The sequence below is a fragment of the Monodon monoceros genome, unplaced genomic scaffold (genome assembly GCF_005190385.1).
Source record: "Monodon monoceros isolate NGI ecotype Baffin Bay Population unplaced genomic scaffold, NGI_Narwhal_1 Super_Scaffold_19, whole genome shotgun sequence".
In the NCBI taxonomy this organism is placed as follows: Eukaryota; Metazoa; Chordata; class Mammalia; order Artiodactyla; family Monodontidae; genus Monodon; species Monodon monoceros.
Genome location: NW_021703775.1, coordinates 53,471,923 through 53,492,281, shown reverse-complemented (window position 1 = coordinate 53,492,281; position 20,359 = coordinate 53,471,923). Strand labels below are relative to the sequence as shown.

Below are 20,359 nucleotides of genomic sequence, written 5' to 3'. Positions count from 1 at the left end.
CACACACACAGATCCATATACACACATACCTATAACCACACACAGAGTAACAGACACACCCAAACCCATACCCGCACCCAGATACACACCCTCACACACCTATACACACACACAGACTGAAAGATGCCTTCAAACCCACACTCACACATACATACACAGCAACAGACACACCAAAACCCATAACCACACTCATACACACACACACCCAAACCCACACTCACAGATTTCCATACCCACTCACCGACTCTCACACCCTACAGACATGTACACCCCTCACATATCAACACCCCACAGATGCAGCCACACACACCAGTATTCCCCTACAGCAAACCCCCCCCACACACAGACCCCCGCCACAGAGCAATACCACGCACTTGTGCACACCCACCCAGATAGACAAGGACCCAGATATCCACCCTCCATGTGGATACCGCCCCCGCACACAGACCTCCCCCCATACACATACACCCTTAGACACACACCCACACTCATACACTTTCCAGGTCTAGCAAAAACTGTCAGGAGAGGTTGGGAGAACCCACCTAGGCAGGGGTGGGCCTGGAGGTGCTGTGGCTTCCTGTTCCCCGGGGGCACCCCCTTCCCACAGGGCTCGCCTGTCAGGCCTGTCCAGCCGCCAGGCCCTGGCTCCTCCCTGACCCTCCCTCCTTCCCTCCCTCCCTCCCTCCCTCCTTGGCCTTGCTAGCAGCACAAACTGGAAGTGCCCTGGATGGCCGCAAGTCTGCACATCCCCCAGAGAGTGAACAAGAAAAAATAAACACGGTTAAATGAGGAAACAACAATGGAGAGTGGTTATGGGCCCTGATGGGAGAAGGTAAGCCTGGCTGCTTACCAGGGGCCGTGGCATCTCCCATTAACTCAAAGGCTAGGGAAGGTGCTGAGACCCAACTTCCGCTTTCAGGATGTGGCCAGAGTCACATCTGCCCTCACTCTTGTCACCACGAGCACAACTGAAGGAGAGCAAATGCCTTGAGTTGGTTCCCTTCCAGGTTCAGATGCTCTCTTGTGGGCCTCCTCTGGGCAAACATCTAGCCTGGGGGTTTCTGAGACCCTCCCAGGCAGACTTCACCACTGAGCATCCCAGTGCTGGGCCAGACCTGCTGCCGAGAGCTATGCCTGTTTGTCTTTCCCGCATTGGGCCCTCCAGGCCTGGTCCTATCATCGGGGTTCCTGAGCCGCTGCAGGGCTCCCAATCCTCCATCTATTCCCAAGGGCGGGTGCAGAGCTTCGGCCTTCTCAATAGTTTTTTTGTGTCCACACCCCCTCCGCAACCCCATACACTCAGCAGTAGATTCAGACAGAGTGAGGGGTGGAAAATATCTACATGCACGCACCCCTTCTCTGAAATAATTTAGAAGGTGGTGCACAGTAATTGGTTGCTTAAAAAATACCTTGGTTTTCAAATAGCTAGTGGAAATGCCACTATTAAGACATTCTAAACACCATCACATTCTGGGCTCATTTGCACAACTAACTCCAAAAGAATTTTATCTTGAGTATAATTCAGGAGTCAGTTTTAGTTCCGCTCCCCAGCCCGTGATAGGAATCCTGGCTTGTTCTTACTTGCAGTTTTTACTTCTAGTTCCCTTAATTTACAAGAAAACTTTTCTAAGGGTGATCAAGCAATTGTAGAGCGTTTTGTTTGCTGTTAATTCCAGCCGCTGCAGAAAGACAATGACCCGCATACCCTCCATTGATCTGCAGCAAGAGAAAATTTCTGAATGATTCCCCCCCAGCTTTCCACGCTCCACTGGGTCTAAAATACAAAAACATCAGCTCTTAGCAGTTGGGCTTTCAGACAAACCAATTTTTAAAAATGAATGTGGCTTACCCCAAAAAGAAGTCTAACATTCCAGTTGATCAAAGGCACTTGTTTAGAAAAATGTCTTGGAATGAAGTGGAAACAAGGCCTTTGAAATGCAGTTTGGCCTATATAGCACCACATTTTAGACTTTTCCTAGCCATTGTACATTCTTTATGGTGAAGAGGCCTAGGAGCCTGCAGGGTCTTCACTCGTCGAGCCCTCCTTGGCCTCAGGCTTCCCCTCCCCCGCTGCTGAGGCCGCCCACCCTCCCCTCCCCAGCCAGGGGCCGGCATCTGGGAGAACTTTGAAACTGTTTCCCATCCCCTTTGGCAGCGCACGCCCAGCACCAAAACGCTCCCGTTAACACCAGCGCAATCATCGTTAACGTGAAACAGCTGCCCGGGGCCTGGCGTGCTTCACCGACGGCGCCCTCCCCATCAGGCTCAGCTGTGAGACCCGGGAGACCCCGGCGAACACAGGCAAACACAGGGTCGAGGGGATGCAAGTATGGGTGATAGAGCCCATATGTTGTAGATGAGGAAACAAAACTTTTGCTAAATCTCTTACTTACTTTGGAAAAAAAAAGTCTGAACTCTGTGTATGTTGGCGGGGGCGGGATAGAGAAGGAAAAACAGGAATTGATTTATGAACCACATTTTTTTTTTTTTTTTTTTGCGGTACGCGGGCCTCTCACTGTTGTGGCTTCTCCCGTTGCGGAGCACAGGCTCTGGACGCGCAGGCTCAGTGGCCATGGCTCACGGACCCAGCTGCTCTGTGGCACGGGGGATCCTCCTGGACCGGGACACGAACCCGCGTCCCCTGCATCGGCAGGCGGACTCTCAACCACTGCGCCACCAGGGAAGCCCTATGAACCACCTTTTTAATTTCTAAAGTGATTGCAGGAAAGAACCATACTAAGGTTTTGTTCAATTGTGTGAGAATCAGCAGACAGACCGATGCTTTTTTTTTTTCCCCTTCCTTTTTTCCAGACCTGGGTTGGATTTGCTTTCTGGCCGCTTACAGTTGTCTCAAGCACAGACACTAAGCCTTTTGCATAAGTAACGTGCGTGCTCACTCCCAGAGGAAGCCGTCCACATAAACATTACCCTGATGTAAGTTTAACCTGTTTCATCTTCCTTCTCTTTCTGTCCTCTGTGGACAAGCACACAACCAGGATTTCCAAAGTCCAGGCCAAACCCTGGTTCTCCGGCCCAGGAAAGGCTGGGCCTAAGCCCCCATCCCCAGTTCAGCCAAGGGCTGGCAAGACCCTCCTCACCCAAGCAGTTTGGTTCCCTGTGCGTCCCAGTGGGAAAAAAAAAAATCAGACCTTCAGCTGCCACTGCAGACACGTGATCTGCTTGGTGACTCACAGGCAGGCCCCACGCCTCAGGCCTCCCAACCAGGCCCAGCCACCAGTCAGCCAACACGGGGATGCATCTTATTACCAAAGAGAACAGCTAACTAATGCCCTTGACGGTCCAAATTACTTTCTTTCAGCTAAAAGAACTTGTATATAAAATATATAGGGGGACAGGCTCTTCTGAACTCTGGCTCTGCCAGCTCTCTAAACCCTAGCCCCCAATCTCTCTAAGACCTGGGTAATGCCTGACAGTGGTGAGAAGGTACAAACCTAGATACTCCCATTTAAAAAAGGAAGCTATCTTACACATCAATACCTTCTTTTCCCAAAAGTTTTATTGGGGGAAAACTACAAAACATTTACAGTACAATGTTTACAGTCACAATTTGTAGTGAACTGATTCCCCAAATATATTACAACTCAAGTTGACTTAACCTTGTTACATTCAAATACCTACTTCTGTCAAAGTAGTCCAGAATACATACATACATAGTGCTCCAACTGTACCTACGTACAAACAAACTACATCTACTGCTCATTCATCCGCTGTCCAGGAAAGCATTCCTGCCTTTCCACACGGAAAAAAAAAAAAAAGTACAAGTTTTGGAATTTTCTGTAATTAAACAAGGCATATTCATGTACTACATACCATTTTAGCACTAAGAGGTGGCCTCTTCACTTTATAGTTATATTAAAAAAAGTGGTAAAAATCTTTTCCTTTTGTGCAGTTGAACCCATCCTACATTCAAATTCTCTCAAGCACTAATAGACAAAATACTTATTTGGTTGAGGAAGATTTAAGGCAAGTTCTGGCCCTTCCAAAGGCACTGTGAGATTACCCTCCCCCCCCATTATTGCTACATGTCTTTATATGCAGAGTATGTCACAGTAGAACTGGTGGAATAGGCAAACAAAAACCATTTTCTGCTGATTTATAAAGATGGAATGAGAAAAGCATGCCACATGTAAGCCTGATTGCAAAGTATGTGGTCACTTTTTTTCTTTTAAAGTTGGATGGGCTACAACCATTATACATTCTAAGAAAAACTCATAAGATATTCCTCAAACTACTTCCACAGCATCAAGATAAGATTTCCGTAAAGAAACCATGCAATCTTTCAAAATTTACGTAAACAAGGAAAGAAATTAATGAAATAAATATTACATACAATCTCTTAAATTAAGATTTTGTTTTACTCATTTACAATAAAATAACCAAGTGAAGTTACAAAAGGCATATATTACTGTGAAAAGAACATACACTCCACATTTTGCCGATTAATAATGGCAATCATAATTTAACATAATAAAAGAATATATATCTATTGCTTTTCATCATACTTGATAAATACAGTATGAACAAAATTTTCAATGTATACTTTTCACAAGATAATAAATAAGTTAAATAGTTTTTTCATATTGAGTTGTGGTGCAGTGGTGCGAATCAACTCAAAACAGCTAAAAATTCAGCAGTTATTCCCCAACAATTACAAACTAAGCTCTGCCCAAGGCTTCCAGAAAGAGCAGACAAAACGGTTCTAACTTAAACATCCACTAAGTGGTGGCAATGAAACCAGGAACCAGTATGAAACTTTGGAATGCAAGGTTTTTTTTTTCCCAGACATATATAACTTTGTTAAAAAACAAAAAACACCTATGGAGCTGAGGTCTACTATCAAGGCATATTCTTGGCAGAATATTGGATTCTAAAAGCTTATAGGTTTAGCAAGGTGTTGGTTGGCTTGTTTGTTTACACTGGTCTGAGACAATTAGGAACCTCTCTCAAGATAAGAGTCCCCACATCTGGACTGTAACTAATGCTTTGCAAGTGAAGATATGGAATGGTGGTTGGTAGCTGCTGGTGCCGGGTTGATTTTTCCTAAAGTCCCAAACTCATCGGAGACCCAAAAAAGTTTGTGTTTGGTTTTTGTTCTATTCGCATCACAACTGCTCTGTTGTGAATATTTTGTTCAATACAAAAAGTTCGTAGGCTTTTTTTCGCTCAACAAGAATGAAACTTCGTAATAATAATAAAAATAATAATAAAAAACAAAACAAAACAAGAGGAAACCGAAAGGGGAGGGTGGGGGCCCCTCCCGGCACACAAGTTCGAGTCCAAGTGCTCGGTGCGGCCTGCAGTCTGCTTGTGGCCGAGGTCAGCCCCCCACACTCCCGAGCCTCCCTGCCCCTAGCAGGGGCGCGACTGCAGGGGCGCCCTCCAACACCCCCAGAACGACCTTCCCTTCCTCCTCCTCACTAGCGCCCTCTTGCCTCAGTCGTCGGAGATGGAGAGGCGGCTGAAGATGGGCAGGCGGCGGCCGGGGTCGAGGCTGGGGGACTCAGAGCCGCTGAGGCTGCCCGAGCTCAGGGAGCCGCTCAAGTAGCTGTCGCGGTCAGACAGTGAGTCCGGGGGACTAGGGGGCGCGTCGAACACGGGCGACTCGGACAGGCGGCGTGGCAGCTGGAAGCTGAAGGGCGGCGAGGGCGGCGCGGCGGCGCTGGCAGGGAGGGGCGCGCTGGGCGGCGCCGGGGGCTGCGCGGGGGGCACTAGGCCCTGCTGCTGCTGCTGCTGCTGCTGCTGGCTGCGATAGTAGGCGGCGGCGGCCACGGCGGCGAAGTTGTGGGTCTGGATGGCGAGAGGTGTGATGAGGCTGCTCAGCTCCGGGCCGAAAGCGAAGGCGTTGTTGGCGCACGAGGCCGAAGAGCAGGTGGCGCAGGGCGCGCCCGGCGCGAGCAGGTCCTCGGCGCCCCCGGTGCCGTACAGCAGCGCGGCCGCGGCCGCTGCCGCCGCAGAGGCACAGCACGTCGGGGCGCCCGAGGGCGTGGAGGCAGCCGAGGCCGAGGAGCAAGACGAAGCGGACGAGGAGCAAGACGAAGCCGAGGAGCAGGAGGGTGGCGGCGGCGTGCGCGACGTGGGGCTGTCGAGCAGCAGGGGCGACTCCAGGCCCCCCGGGGGCTGGTGGTGGCCCGACGGGAAGCCCGAGAAGCTGAGGCTGTGGTGCAGCTTGGGCCGCGGCTCCCGCGGGAAGCCCAGGTGCAGCGCGTCGCGGGCGCTGAAGGTGCGCAGGTCCCCAGAGGCACCCCCCGACGGCGCGGGCCGCCGCTCATCAGCGTTGTGGATGAAGTGGCAGCGCGGCCCATAGGGGCAGAAGCCGATGGTGTGGAAGGTGCGGCACAGCTCCGTCTTGTACTTGGGGTGCCGCGTCAGGCTGCGCAGCTCGTGGAAGCCATGCGCGAACTGGCACTTTTCGCCGTACTTGCACGTGCCGCTCTCCTCGAAAGGCCGGCACAGCTCAGTTTTGTAGCGCGTTGAGTTGATCTGGGAGCCGCCTCCCCCCTTCTGCTGCTGCTGCAGGTGGAGGAGGTGCTGGCTGCGCTCGCCGTTGTCGCTGAACGAGCGGTCCCGGAATTTGTTCTCCTTGTTCAGCAGGGCCGTGCCGCCGCCCCCCGACGGCTCCTTGAGGGTGCCGTAGGAGGCCGGCCCGCCCGCCGCCGCGCTGCCGCAGCTGCTGCCGTTAGCTGCGCCCGGGAACTTGGGCGAGCAGCTGCCGGGGCTAGGCGCAGGGTGGGCGAGCGCGTGCAGGTTGCTGGCTGAGTGCCGACGGAGGAAGCCCGGCGTGAAGCCCGAGCTGGGGGCGGCGGCCACGGGTGTCCCCACCGCCTTCTTGTCCAGCATGTTGTTCAGATTGAGGTTGGCCAGGGACTTCTCCGTCTGCCAAAAAGGAGGGTAGCGGGGAAGGGATGAAAAGTGGGAAAAGGAAGAGGAGAGGGATGCGTTGGGGTGAGCTGCAGAAGAACCACTTCCAGCCCTCCAATTCTTTTTCTTTTTTTTTTCGGATCTCGACTCGGCCCCCAACCTCCACCCTTACACGCGCACAAAAATCAAGTTTGCGTTGGGAGGAGCCGGACTCCCCACCCTAGGCCGCGCTGGGTTGCGACATGTGATCCTCAGTCGTGGGCCGCCGGCGTGGGCGGCGCAAACCCCGTCCGGGAAGCCCCGGGCAAGCGTGGCTGTGGTCGGCTGCGGAGAAACTAAACAGCTACAGCGACTCCCTCCTGCCCTTCCTCCCCGCTGCTTCTCCCCGTCCACAAGGTTCGAGCACACATTGCAAACTCCGGCATTTTTCCCAAACCCAAAAAGTCAAGGAGGGAAGAGGACCCCCAAAGCCGAGGACAGAAGGCCAAGCCTGAAAACTCCAAGGGCTTCCTCCTTGCCCGTCCTCTTCCCTCCCTGCTCCTCCGCGTACCTTGCACAAGAAGTCGATATCGTAGAAGGCGGACAGAAGTGTGGTCGACATGTTTCTGGATCCTGTAATGGTCGGAGCTGCAGGCTGGGAGGTCCGGAGGAGCCCTCGGGGCGGCGCGGCCGGGCTTGAGCCACGACGAATAACGGGCGAGGGGCGGGGGAGGGACCGAAAGTTTGCGGGGGGCCAGAAAAGAGGGAGCGCGGGCAGCAGCTTGAACTGGTTTGAGGGTGCCCGGGAGTGCAGAGTGGGGGGAGAGGAGAGTGAAGCTAGAGCGCTCCTCCGCGCCCCGGGGTGCCCGGCCCGCCCCCCCCGCGCGGAGCCGACTGCAGCTCGCGGACTGTTGGAACTCAGCCGCCTGAGAGCGCGCGCCTTATATAGAGCCCCGGAGCGCGGCAGCGGCGGGGCGGGCCTGCCGCGGGGAGGGGACAGAAGGCTGACCCCGCCGGGGTCTCCAGGCAACGCCGCCCGCCGGCTTGCGGACGTCAGGCGCCTTCCTGGCCTCCCATTGGCCGCCGCCAATTTTTTCCTCTGGGGGAGGGGGCGGAGAGGCCTCGGGGCGGGGCTGGCCGGTGGGGCGCCCGGGGCGGCGTGGAGGGCTCGGCCCAGATGGGTGCTGCTGGGTGGCGGCGGGAAGGTACGGCTCCACTCCTTTGGGGCTGTACTGTTGGAAATCCCCAGCACATTTAACGTGGCCGGGTTTCTGCAGCCCTGGACGTGTCTTTCCCCGCCCGGTCCTGCTAGGCGAAATTGCGGAGCTTTTATCTCCCACCCTCGGTTTTATACTGGGCGCGGGAATTGCAAAATGCAAGAATATTGCAACCGTCCGCGCGGCCCGGCTGTTTTTGCTAAGGAAGCTCCGGCCGGGGGGCGGGGACTCTGGGCCCGAGTCTGACCGGTAGTGGCTCCATCCCGACTGCACGTGGAGACGTGGTGGGGGTGGGGGCCGGAGCGGCCACGCGGGCGGCTGCCAGGGCAGGCAGTCTCGCCCGGAGGAGCCTGGGCCGGTTCCTCCGCCCCTCTTCCCGCCCAGCCTGCAGTAAACAGGGCTTGAGCGCCGAGCCCTGCCGGGCAGGGCTGAGTGTCTGAGGACAAGGCGCTGGCTTTGCTAATCACATCACAAGACCTTGAGCCAGGGCCAAAGGCGCGGAGTGGCGCGGGGCGTCCCGGGCGGGGGAGCCGGCTGGGAGGACGGGAGGAAAGGCCAGGAGAGCCGCGCAGGCATGGAGGCACTTCCCAAGGCCTCGTCCGTCTGCTGGTCTGTCCGGCTTTCCCCTGCCCTCCTGGGGGTTGTGGTACAGCTGCCAGCCGAGGCTCCTGCCCGCCCGCCGCAGCCTTGGCCTGGCGCGCCCTCCTAGCCCCTTAACTCCCGGGCCGTTGAGGGCGCCGCGCCCCGCCTTAACTCGTTGTGGGCTGCGGGCTCCGGCTGAGGCCGACCCGCAGCCAGCCTGGGCTAGGCACCGAGGATGCGCCTGGTGGGCTCGCCCCCGTTTCCTTCTCTTGCCAGCCCCACACCCCAAAAGCCCGCGTTGGGAAATGCTCTTTGCCAACGGCGCCCTCCGGGTACGGGGCAGACACCCGCCCCTAGCGCCCAGTGCAGCTAAGGCCACTGTCAGCCCCACTGGGGCAGATCTGGAGTCCGGTCCAGGACACTTCTCACTCCGCGTCTACGGATATGCTGCCAAAAAAGCTGGAGCGGGGCCCATGATTTCGCACACCTGGCAGCCTAGGCTGTAATTGGGCCTAAGTTGGAAGGTCCAGTACCCGCCAGGGAAAGAAGCTCCCGAGACCCACGCCCCCTTGCCCAGTTGATCTTGTTTCTGGCTGTTTCCTTGTGCTTACTTCCATTCGGCGGCGCTCATTCCCTCTCTCAGTTACCCTGGGAGGGAATGAGCCGGGCCTGTCACTCAGGAAACCTGCTCTTTAGAGTTCAGCTTGCACGCAGAGCCCATTGCTGCACTCCTCACCCACCCAGAGAGCTAGAGTCAGCATAGGGCTGCAAGGACTTCAGGATCAGAAACATAGGGCTGGAGTTCAGGCCCTGTCCCTTATAAGCCATGTGATTTCAGGCAAATCACAAAATCACTTTGGCACCTGGGTTTCTTTGTAAAACTAAGATAATTCCTGCTTTACTCATCTCTCACCTTTGTCAAGGTGCAAATGAGTTATCTGTTAAGGGTTTTAAAAGATAAGTATACTCCATCTTATTTATTAAAACAAGTTGACAAAGCATAAAAATGGAGAAAGCCAGGCCTCTGGAGTATGGCCAGATGGGTGGAGGTCTACAGAATCGTGAATGCAGAGCTGAGGGGTCACCAAATCTTGGACCCTCGAGTTTGGAGCCAAGGGCAGTGACAGAAGAAGTGACTGCTTCACTTTTGCCACCCGGCCTATACTGGCCCCTAGACAAGGCTGGGCAACCATGGCTGACACTTACAGCCTAGAATACCCAAGAACCCTGATGCTGTTTTGTTCTTTGTTGAAATGAACCACAGCACAAGAGTCTGAGGATGGCCCTGACAGTGGGGTATTCTGAGTTTCCCATGGGAATGCATCAGGAAAGTGTGAAACAGCAATTTCCCTCACCAGTGCTATTGGAGGTCAGTGACAAGATTTCAGATACAAAAACCAGTGGAAACATCTGTCTCTCCTGTGCTCTCAGGCTGGCTACAACCAGCCAAGATCAAAATCTGGGGTAATTCTCAACAGCTATGAGAACACCCACTTTGCAGGCTTGGTAGAAGGACTTTGGAGCTAACATGTAAACATGCTATGGTACATGCTTTGGTACAGAGTACCTGCTGGTAGAAAATATTTTTATTATTATGTAACTGCTTTTATTTCATTTTAAATGGAGAAAAAAGGAATGCTGGCCTTTTCCAGTGAGCTGGGCTTTGCTGGAGCCGGTTTCATAATTACTCTACCATGGTTATCACCACATTGTGCCAATTCCCTGACTTCTCACCAGCCACGTCTTCTCAGAACAAAAAGAAATGTTCAGTTGGCAACTTTCCATCAAGTGTGGGCTACACAGATGCCTAACCAGGTTATTAATTCAGGATCACAGAAAACACATTTCGAGCTGAGTAGTGCAAAACCACCAGGGAATTTCCTGTCTCTTTAGGGCAAAACTTTGGACACTAAGTTAACTTCTTTCCTTGCTTCTTCCTACACAGACCTTTCTCTATTCTTCTAGTAGGCTCTATTTTTTAGTGTTAGGTGGTTTTCTTTCAAAGAGAAACAAATTATATTTGAAATATAAGTCTTTCTGTAGTAGGAAATGATCATATCAAACCCTCTCCCGTCTAAACTGCCCCTCCAGACCCTCAAACATCAATAAAATAATTCTGATTGCTCACCTGAGAAGTATTTAAATGTATTTACAGACCCTAAGAAGCTGGGCCAAGTGTACATAGGATTACTGAAATGGTTCTTTCAGATAACTAGGATGAAAAATGAATGTGGATGAGGCTATGACCCATCCAAGCTATGAATTTCAAGATAACTGTCTTTGGGTAACACTTAACTCTGAAATTATAAATTAAAACTGGTAAACCAGTGGAAAACAAAACTAGCAGCAAAACGTATGCAAGAGCGACACCTGCTGGGTGTCTGAGAAAGAGGGGAGGGCTGGACTTAGAAAAGCAGAAAACCCTTAAGGTTTCCAGGTTAAATCACTGAAATGGATAGAAGTTTTCTGGCATCTTAAATAAGAATCTTCTTGTTACTGCCACCAAGAAAATGACAGTAAACAGTGTAGGCATCAAATAAGTCATTTATTCTGACTCTCCTTTCCCCAGGTTCCTTCTAACAGCCAAGAGTCTACGATTTCACTGGGTGGTGAATCTGTTTTCCTAACAATAGCACAGATACTTTTTATGGTGGGGAGAGGGGGGTAGGAGCTCTTAATGGCTCTTTTAATAATTAGGATGGCATGTGTAGGTCACTGAAGGCTTAAACATGCAGACAGTAAAAACAAAATTATCTGTATGAAGTCGATCCTTAATTCTCCCAGGATTCAACATTTGGAACATATTTCTGCCTTTGCTAAAATCGAATAAAATTTGGAATTCTGACCAAGTGGGCTGTTTGCCAACTAATCCAGCTCCCACAACTAGCCAGAAAAGGGAGGGAAAATCATGTGTTAAAACCCAACTCTGTGTAGTCAATTCAGAGAAAAATGTATGCCGGCTCTGGTTGGACACTGGAGGTCCTGGGGGATGAAAAAGGCTAATTCAGGCCTGCAGGTGGCCTGCACCTGGGAACAGAGTCAATATTCAACGTGGTAGCCTCACGTCCTACAGTAGCTGCAATAAACGAGGCTGCCTTGAATGACTGAACTGAAGAAAAAGTCCTCTGTAGGACAGAAGACTAGACTCACAGAAGTGGGGGAGTTGTGAAGGGGAGAAGACGCTTAAGTTTCTGTTCAACATTTTCCTGCAGGTTGACTGGGGGAACAATCCACCCTACCCCCAACCCCACAAGTCTTCTTTCTTCAACAAGCCGTTTCTGTTCTTGGAAGAGTTAACTGATTCACTGCTGCAGGAGAGTCCAAAGCCCTGAGAACTGGGGTGTCTTCCCCTTCCTTTCCTTCCAGAAACGCCAGTAACCTCAGGCAAGCCAAAGCCCTTTCCTCCCGAATGCGCAGTCTTGTGAACTCCACCGTCTTCAAAAACTCAGCAGTTGGTGGCAGCTCTCTGAAGAGCTGGGAAAGGAGGTGGCATTGCTCTGACGCTGTCCTCTGAAGATGACAGAGCCTCTCGGGGCTGAGGGGACGCCAGCTGGACTTGGAGAGGAGGCGGAAGAGGTGCTTGTAGAGGTATTTCATGAAGATCAGGGTCTCAGCCCAAAAGTTGACTTCTGTTTTTTCAAACAGGTAGTCTTCCACCTAAGTCCGATGAAAAAGCCAAAAGTCAACCTTACAGGGGATGCTGACTGGCCCCAGTCCAGAGCAGAGTCCTGGCAGATGCAGAAGCAGTGTGTCCCCTCCCCACCTGACAGAGGGCTCACTCTCGCCTGTCAACACCCCTGTACGCACAGCACTTGCACCCTTGAAGGTCACCTTCTATCTTCACTCGTATTTCTCCACTGGAGAGAAATTTTTTTCCCCCAGACTTAACATGACCTTTGATAAAGATGTGTTTGTGGTTCTCAGCCAAGATATTTTGGGGGCTTGGTGCTGAAAAGGGGACCTCAACACAGGAGGGGGCCCTAGACCTGAAGGTGCATCTAGAAATCAGAGAGGAGGGAGGAAGGGAGATCTGAGCAGCAAAGAGCAAAGAATTGACAAACATGAGACACCAGTCTCTCAGTATGAAACCAAATTTCTATAATGCTGGGGATTTTCAAGGTCATTTTATCACAGACACTTTATCTTGTCTCCTAATTTCCCATAAACAGGCTGCTTTTTGAACTCTTGGCCTGCCAGGGATGCCAAGAAGGCCAGCTGAGTCAGACAATGGCAGAGAGGAATTTCAGTTCTCAAGACACTTTTACTGCTTATCTGGGTCCTCAGTTTCCCTATCTGTTGACTGACCCCCACCTGGAGGGGCTCATAGTTTTCTTCAAGCAGCAGAGACCCTGGAAGGACCCTGATGCTCTGGAAATGTTTCACCTTCAAACCTAACCATGGGGAGCCCCTGGTCACTCCAATGTTGACGAATAAGCATCCTCCATAGTTAAACTCTCAACTTCCAAGGGGCCTCTTAAAAGGGGCTTACCGTTGGAACTCCACAGGCCAGCACGAGAGCTGCCCCAGCAGCACCCGCGGGCTGCTGGGGCCATTTGGAGACTCCCTAATTGCTTGCCGCTCTGTAATCTGAGCACCCAGAAGCATGCTTTCAGCAGGCACATCAGGCCCATGTAAGCCTGGAAGTGCTGCACCCGGTGGGTGTAGGATCACTCCCACCCGCCTCCACTGCCCGGACACCCCAGGATTACCTGATGCACGCTCTCCACACAGGCCGTGAGGTCATCGCCCTCCCCCAACAGCCATCCTAGCAGGACTGGGAGTCCAGGGGCCAGCTGGTCCCACTGCTGGAGCAGGTCACACAGCACAGCCAGGGCCAGATCCAGTGCGATGGAGGCATCCACCCGGCAGAAGGCAAATTCTGTGGAAATGAGAGAGGTGAACCATGAATGTGCTGCTCAGGGCCAACTGGGGAGGCTGTGCAGGACTCCAGGAACGTTAAAGGCTTCAGGTAAAATCACTGCCAGGGACTTCCCTGGTGGCACAGTGGTTAAGGATCTGCCTGCCAATGCAGCGGGCACGGGTTCGAGCCCTGGTCCAGAAAGATCCTACATGCCACGGAGCAACTAAGCCCGTGCGTGACAACTACTGAGCCTGTGCTCTAGAGCCTGCGAGCCACAACTACTGAGCCTGCGTGCTACAACTGCTGAAGCCCATGAACCTAGAGCCCGTGCTGAGCAACAAAGAGAAGCCACCACAGCCATTAATAAATAAATAAATAAATAAATAAATAAATGAAAATTAATTAATTAACTAAAAAAAACCCCAAAAGAATCTGCCTTACCAATACATGGGATACGGGCTTGATCCCTGGTCCGGAAAGGTCCCACATGCCATGGAGCAACTAAGCTTGTGCACCGCAACTACTGAGCCTGTGCTCTAGAGCCCGGGAGCCACAACTACTGAGCCTGTGCGCCACAACTACTGATGCCTGCACGCCCTAGAGCCCGCACGCTGCAACTACTGTGCCCACGCACCACAACTACTGGAGCCCGTGCACTCTAGGGCCTGCGTGCCACAACTTTCGAGCCCGCGTGCTGCAGCTACTGAAGCCCTCCCACCTAGAGTCCGTGCTCCGCAAGAAGAGAAGCCACCGCAATGAGAAGCCTGTGCACCGCAACGAAGAGTAGCCACCGCTCGCCACAACTAGAGAAAGCCTGTGCACAGCAACGAAGACCCAACACAGCCAAAAAAAAAAAGGAAAATCACTGCTACTAGCCTGGCAGGGAAGCTGGTGGAATAGTGGGATACGCTCACTAAGAGTTATTAATCCATTCCTGAATCCTGCTGTCCGTGCAGCTAGAATGAGTCATAGGCCTGAATCCCACCATTTCCATGCCCCCCATCCCAGTGTGGACAGAAGCACAGCCCCACCTACAAGACTAGACATCTATCTCCCCTCAGCCCTTCTAACTGGAAGGATATCACAAAAGCTTCCCACCCAGCGTCTCCTCTGCAGGCCTGCCGACAACGCCTGAACTCCATTGCTCTGTCCCTTCCTCTGAACCAAATCCCACTGAGCACATAACACATTAACTCTCTAACATCTTAGAGCAGGGCATCAGCAAACTTTTTCTTAAAGGGCCAGAAGGTAAATATTTTAGACTTTGGGAGTCTTACGGTCTCTGACTGAAAGCAGCCATAGACAATATGTAAACAAATGGTTGTGGCTAGGTTCCAATAAAACTTTATTTATGTTACAATAAAATTTGACTTTCATGTAATTTTTGTTTTACAAAATAATATTCTTCTTTTGATTTTTTCCAACCATTTAAAAATGTAAAAGCCGTTGGTAGTTCACAGGCCGCACAGTGACAGGTGGGGGCTGGGATTAGCTCACATTCTGCGGCCCTCTGTTAGCGTGAAATCGTTTTTCAGAGACTCATTTTCTTAGCTGGCTGGAGGAAGGGCGCTAAAAGAGTCGAATGGGGTGCAGAAAGAGGAAGTGGGTGCCTTGGGGAAACCATTGCTTACTTCACCATTTTGCCTTAGACAGTCCTAAATATGGGTTTGAAGGGAGGCTCAGGGTGTTGACATTTCTGCTAACAACCCCGCGTCTCCCACCCCCAACCCGGAGGAGGCCTGAAACGTAGGACTGAAATCCCACGGCAGACAATAAATCTCTATGGACGCATCCATACACCAATGCTTGTCTTTCAATGACACACTTCTACTGAGACCTCATCTTTCTCAAATCCACATCTCCACTCCAGCCCACAGACCTGTCCGTGACCATTTGGCCCCCAAAGAGACTTGCTCAGCACACAGGGAGAAGCCTCAGAGTCTGGAATGGAAAGCTGAGTTCCCCAGGGCGTTGAACCAGGCTTAGTGGACCTATTAGGTGCCATTCCCTAAGCAAGTCCTTCCTCTCCAGTCCTTCAGCATCCTTTGGGTTGGGTATTACCATCCCTACTTCACAGATGAGGAATCCAGGCACAGATACGTTAACTCACTTGCGTACAGTCAGAGAGCTTTAAGTGGCTATAAAGAAACCGGAATTGACAACAAGTTTCATGGTGCATGCAGAGCGCAGATTTGGAGGATTAGCACCAACATTCCAGAGATGTAGGTCTTCCTGGTGAGATAAACAGAGTTGGTGAACCTCCAGCAGGGCCAGCACTACACAGAGCCCGTGACTCACGGAAGCAGCCAAAGGATCAACGTTACTATCCTCAGAGCCTCAAATCAATCCCTCAGGACACCTGCCCCTTAGGCTCTGCAGCCTAGAATCAGGCTTCAAACTGGGAAACAGAAAAAGTTGGGGGGAGGCATGAAGGTACATTTTAGCTGTCGGTGTGAGCCATGTGTTGGTCCAGCCTTCACCTATAATACAATCTCTACTTTTATCTCTACTGACTCCCCTGTGTAGTTCTCAACTGGTTTAGAGTCTGTATGGGGAAGAGATACCATTAATCGGCATCTTTCAAACCTCAAAGAGCTGAAAATACACATGAAGATCAGCATACAATTAAACACATAGCAGATGCTCAAAACATTCCAGTTTATGGCTCTAGAGATCATGAAATCTCTTCCTTTACCCCACTTGATTTGGTTTGAATACTAACACAGGGACTGCCACAAAGAAAGCAAGCAATAAGTTGATAATAACGAACACTTTCCTTCTATTTGAACTCTTATTGCTCCTACCACCAGGAGGGAGGTACCCTTATTTAACAAACAAGGAAGTTGTGCTCACAGAGGTTGGGTAACAGGTCCAAGTTTGCACAGTTAGCAGTGGTGGCACTGAGCTAGGTCTCCCTCAGTCATAGGCCAACTCCCCCTGCAGGGAAGCCATGGAGAAACACTCCCAGTAACCCATGGAGATGAATAAGTCAGACTCAGTTTTATCACTTTTATTCATGAAAAAGAGCTCCCAGCTAAGGGCCATATTTTGAAAAAAAGGGTCAAAGCTGTAAGTCCTCAGTATTGTGGCACCAGCAGCAGGTCAGCTTATCTTGAAATCTTCCAGAAAAACCTGCCCTCTGATTCACCCGTTTTCCCCCCACCCCTTCTTTTTGTCTCCTTAAGGCAAGGACTGAAAGCCCCATAGGGAAGAAAACAGTTTCATCCACCAGCGAAACCAGTGCCTGCAGCTCAGGCAACATTCCTGCTGGGTCCATGAAGAACACTTGGAGGTGACCAGAGATGCCACCAGGAAGGCCAGACTGATGCACCTGCCCCACCTGACACGACACACATCCTCCATCCTGCACCATTTTGCTGTGCATCATGCTTAGGAAGTGGCAGGAGAGTGACAGGAATGACGGAAGCACAAGAGGAGAGCTGGTGTGTTGGCTGGAAGTGAAATCTACTAGAATTATAACCATCCAAACACTGACCCTGCAAGGTGAGGAGAGATGGGGAAGGGACACTGGGTTGGGGGTGAGGGCAGGATTAGTTGGATTTAGACCTGCTTGAGGGGCCAGATGCACCTCACCAAGTTCCCTCTTTTTCTACCTTGCCCTGGATGAAGAAAGCTCAGCCAGAACAGCCCAGATCTCTACTGGCCAAATGCCTTCTGAAGGGGAGGCTGAAGAGTAGGGGGAGGAATTTTTCACCTAACCACGCAGGCCAGCCAAGCTCTCACAGGCCTGCAGGTCCATCGAGGAAGCAAGAAAGCAAGTGACCAAGCAACAAGTGTGTCGGAAGAATCTGTTGTGTGTCCAGAACAGCCAAAACAATCTGGAAAAATACAACAAAACTAGAGGACTCATACTTCCCAATTTCAAAACTGGCATAAGGATAGACATAATATAAATCAATGGAATAGAACTGAGTGTCCAGAAATAAACTCTCACAATTACAGTCAATTGATTTTCGACAAGCGTGTTAAAACAACTGGCTGGGGGCTTCCCTGGTGGCGCGGTGGTTGGGAGTCCACCTGCCGATGCAGGGGACGCGGGATCCCACATGCTGCGGAGCGGCTGGGCCCGTGGGCCATGACCGCTGAGCCTGTGCTCTGCAGCAGGAGAGGCCACAGCGGCGAGAGGCCTGCGTACCGCAAAAAAAAAAAAAAAAAAGGACAAGAAAAAAAGTTAGACTTCATCAAAATTGAAAACTTTTGTACTTCAAAGGACATCATTAAGAATGCAAAAAAACTCACGGAATTGGAGAACATACAAGGGATTTGTATCTAAAATACATAAAAAACTCTTAAAACCCAATAATAAAAAGACAAATAACCCAGTTAAAACCTGTGCAAAGGGTCTGAATAGACATTTCTCCAGAAAAGATATACAAATGACCAATAAGCACATGAAAAGATACTTAGCATCATTAACCATCAGGGAAATACAAATCAAAACCACAATGAGAAACTACTTCATACCTACTAGCATAACTTTAACCAACAAGATAGATACTAAGTTTTTTTTTATTATTGGAGTACAATTGCTTTACAATGTTGTGTTAGTTTCTGCTGTACAGTGAAGTGGATCAGCTATATATATACATATATCCCCTCCCCCTTGGACCTCCCTCCCTCCCCCATCCCACCCATCTAGGTCATCACAGAGCACCGAGCTGAGCTCCCTGTGCTATCCAGCAGCTTCCCACGAGCTATATCTACTTTACACATGGTAGTGTATTTATGTCAAACGTAATCTCCCAGTTCATCCCACTCTCCCCTTCCCTTCCGTGTCCACATGTCCGTTGTCTATGTCTGTGTTTCTATTCCTGCCCTGCAAATAGGTTCACCTGTGCCATTTTTCTAGATTCCACATATATGCGTTAATATATGATACTTGTTTTTCTCTTTCTGACTTACTTCGCTCTGTATGACAGACTCTAGATCCATCCACATCTCTACAAATGACCCAATTTCATTTCTTTTTATGGCTAATGTTCCACTATGTATATGTACCACATCTTCTTTATCCATTCATCTGTCGATGGACACTTAGGTTGCTTCCACGTCCTGGCTCTTGTAAACAGTGCTGCAATGAACACTGTGGTACACGACTCTTTTTGAATTCTGGTTTTCTCAGGGTATATGCCCAGTAGTGGGATTGCTGGGTCGTATGGTAGTTCTGTTTGTAGTGGTTTAAGGAACCTCCATACTGTTCTCCATAGTGGCTGTATCATTTACATTCCCATCAACAGTGCAAGAGGGTTCCCTTTTCTCTGCATCCTCTCCAGCATTTACTGTTTGTAGATTTTTTGATGATGGCCATCCTGATCAGTGTGAGGTGATACCTCATTGTAGTTTTGATTTGCATTTCTTGAATAATTAGTGATGCTAAGCATCTTTTCATGTGCCTCTTGGCCATCTGTACGTCTTCTTTGGTGAAATGTCTATTTAGGTTGTCTGCCCATTTTTTGATTTTTCTTTTTTTTTTTTTTGATACTGAGCTGCATGAGCTGTTTGTATATTTTGGAGATTAATCCTTTGTTCGTTGCTTCATTTGCAAATATTTTCTCCCATTCTGTGGGTTGTCTTTTCGTCTTGTTTATCTGACCAATAAGTACGTGAAAAGATACTTAGCATCATTAACCATCAGGGAAAGACAAATCAAAACCACAATGAGAAACCACTTCATACCTACTAGTATAACTTTAATAAAAAAGATAGATACTAAGTTTTGGTGAAGACGTAAAGAAATTAAAACTCTCATATATTGCTGGTAGGAATGTACAATGGTGCAGCCACTTTGGAAAACAGTCTCAAAGTCTCTCCTGCTCTTAGGCATATAACTAAGAGAAGTAAAAAAACGTATGTCCACACAGAAATGTGTACCTGAATGTTAATAAGAGCATCATTCATAAAAGCCAGTAAGTGGAAACAACCAAAACGTTCATGAACCAATGAATGCATAAATGAAATGTGGTACATCCATGCAATGGAATATTATTCAGCTATAAAAAGGAACGAAGTATTGATACATGCTACAACACAGATGAACCTTGAAAACATGCTAAGTGAAAGAAGCCAGACACAGAAGACCACATACTGTATGATTCCACTCATACAAAATGTTCAGAACAGGCAAGTCATAGAGACAGAAGGTAGACTAGTGGTCGCCAGGGGTTGGAGAATAAGGAATGACTGCTGATAGACACAGTGTTTCTTTTTGAGTTGATGAAAATGTTCTTGAATCAGATAGTGGTGATGGTTGTACAACCTTATGAATATACTGAAATTTGTACATATGCACACTTTAATTTGATGTATTTTATGCTATATGCATTACATCTGGGCTGGGGGGCATGGAGAGTGTGGAAGGCTGAAAAATGGCCTCCCAAAAGATATCTATGTCAAGTCCCCGGACCCTGTGAATGTTACTTTACTTGGATAAAGGGTCTTTGGAGATGTGACTAAGTTGAGCCCGATACTGAGATGAGGAGATAATCTTGGATGATCTGGGTGGTCCCTAGATGCCATCACAGTTGTCCTAATAAGAGAGGGGCAGGGGGAGGCTTGACACTAGATGCACATAGGAAGACACACAGAGGAGAAGGTGATGTGAGGACAGAGGCAGAGGCTGGAGTGATGCAAGCACGGAAATGGTGACAGCCTCCAGAAGCTGGAAGAGGCAAGGGCCGGATTCTTCCCTAGAGCCTGCAGAGGGAGTGTGGCCCTGCTGACACCTTAATTTCAGACTTCTGGCCTCTAGAACTGTGAGACGATAAATTGGTGGTATTTTAAACCACCAAGTTTGTGGTCATTTGTTACAGCAGCCACAGGA

General features: G+C 50.2%; 2 protein-coding genes across 10 annotated transcripts in view; both read right to left on the bottom strand.

Moving 5' to 3' along the window:
• Window positions 1-3,495: 3,495 nt before the first annotated feature.
• Window positions 3,496-7,772, bottom strand: ZFP36L2 (ZFP36 ring finger protein like 2). Its single transcript, XM_029232129.1, has 2 exons — window positions 7,430-7,772; window positions 3,496-6,894 (listed from the first exon to the last, which is right to left on the bottom strand). The coding sequence occupies exons 1-2, from the start codon at window positions 7,478-7,480 to the stop codon at window positions 5,455-5,457; spliced, it is 1,491 nt and encodes a 496-aa protein (XP_029087962.1). The 5' UTR covers window positions 7,481-7,772; the 3' UTR covers window positions 3,496-5,454.
• A 1,442-nt stretch (window positions 7,773-9,214) lies between these two features.
• The window catches only part of THADA (THADA armadillo repeat containing), a 313,009-nt gene continuing 301,864 nt past the window's right edge, over window positions 9,215-20,359 (bottom strand). For 5 of the 9 annotated variants that reach the window (XM_029232475.1, XM_029232474.1, XM_029232476.1 and 2 more), the window contains 2 exons: window positions 13,367-13,536; window positions 11,922-12,314 (listed from right to left, as the gene is read on the bottom strand). In XM_029232475.1, coding sequence (XP_029088308.1) covers window positions 11,922-12,314; window positions 13,367-13,536 — 563 coding nt within the window. Of the gene's footprint in view, window positions 12,315-13,366; window positions 13,537-14,286; window positions 15,751-20,359 lie in introns of those variants that run through there. The other 4 variants (XR_003794967.1, XR_003794966.1, XM_029232473.1 and 1 more) reach the window with 3 other exon arrangements.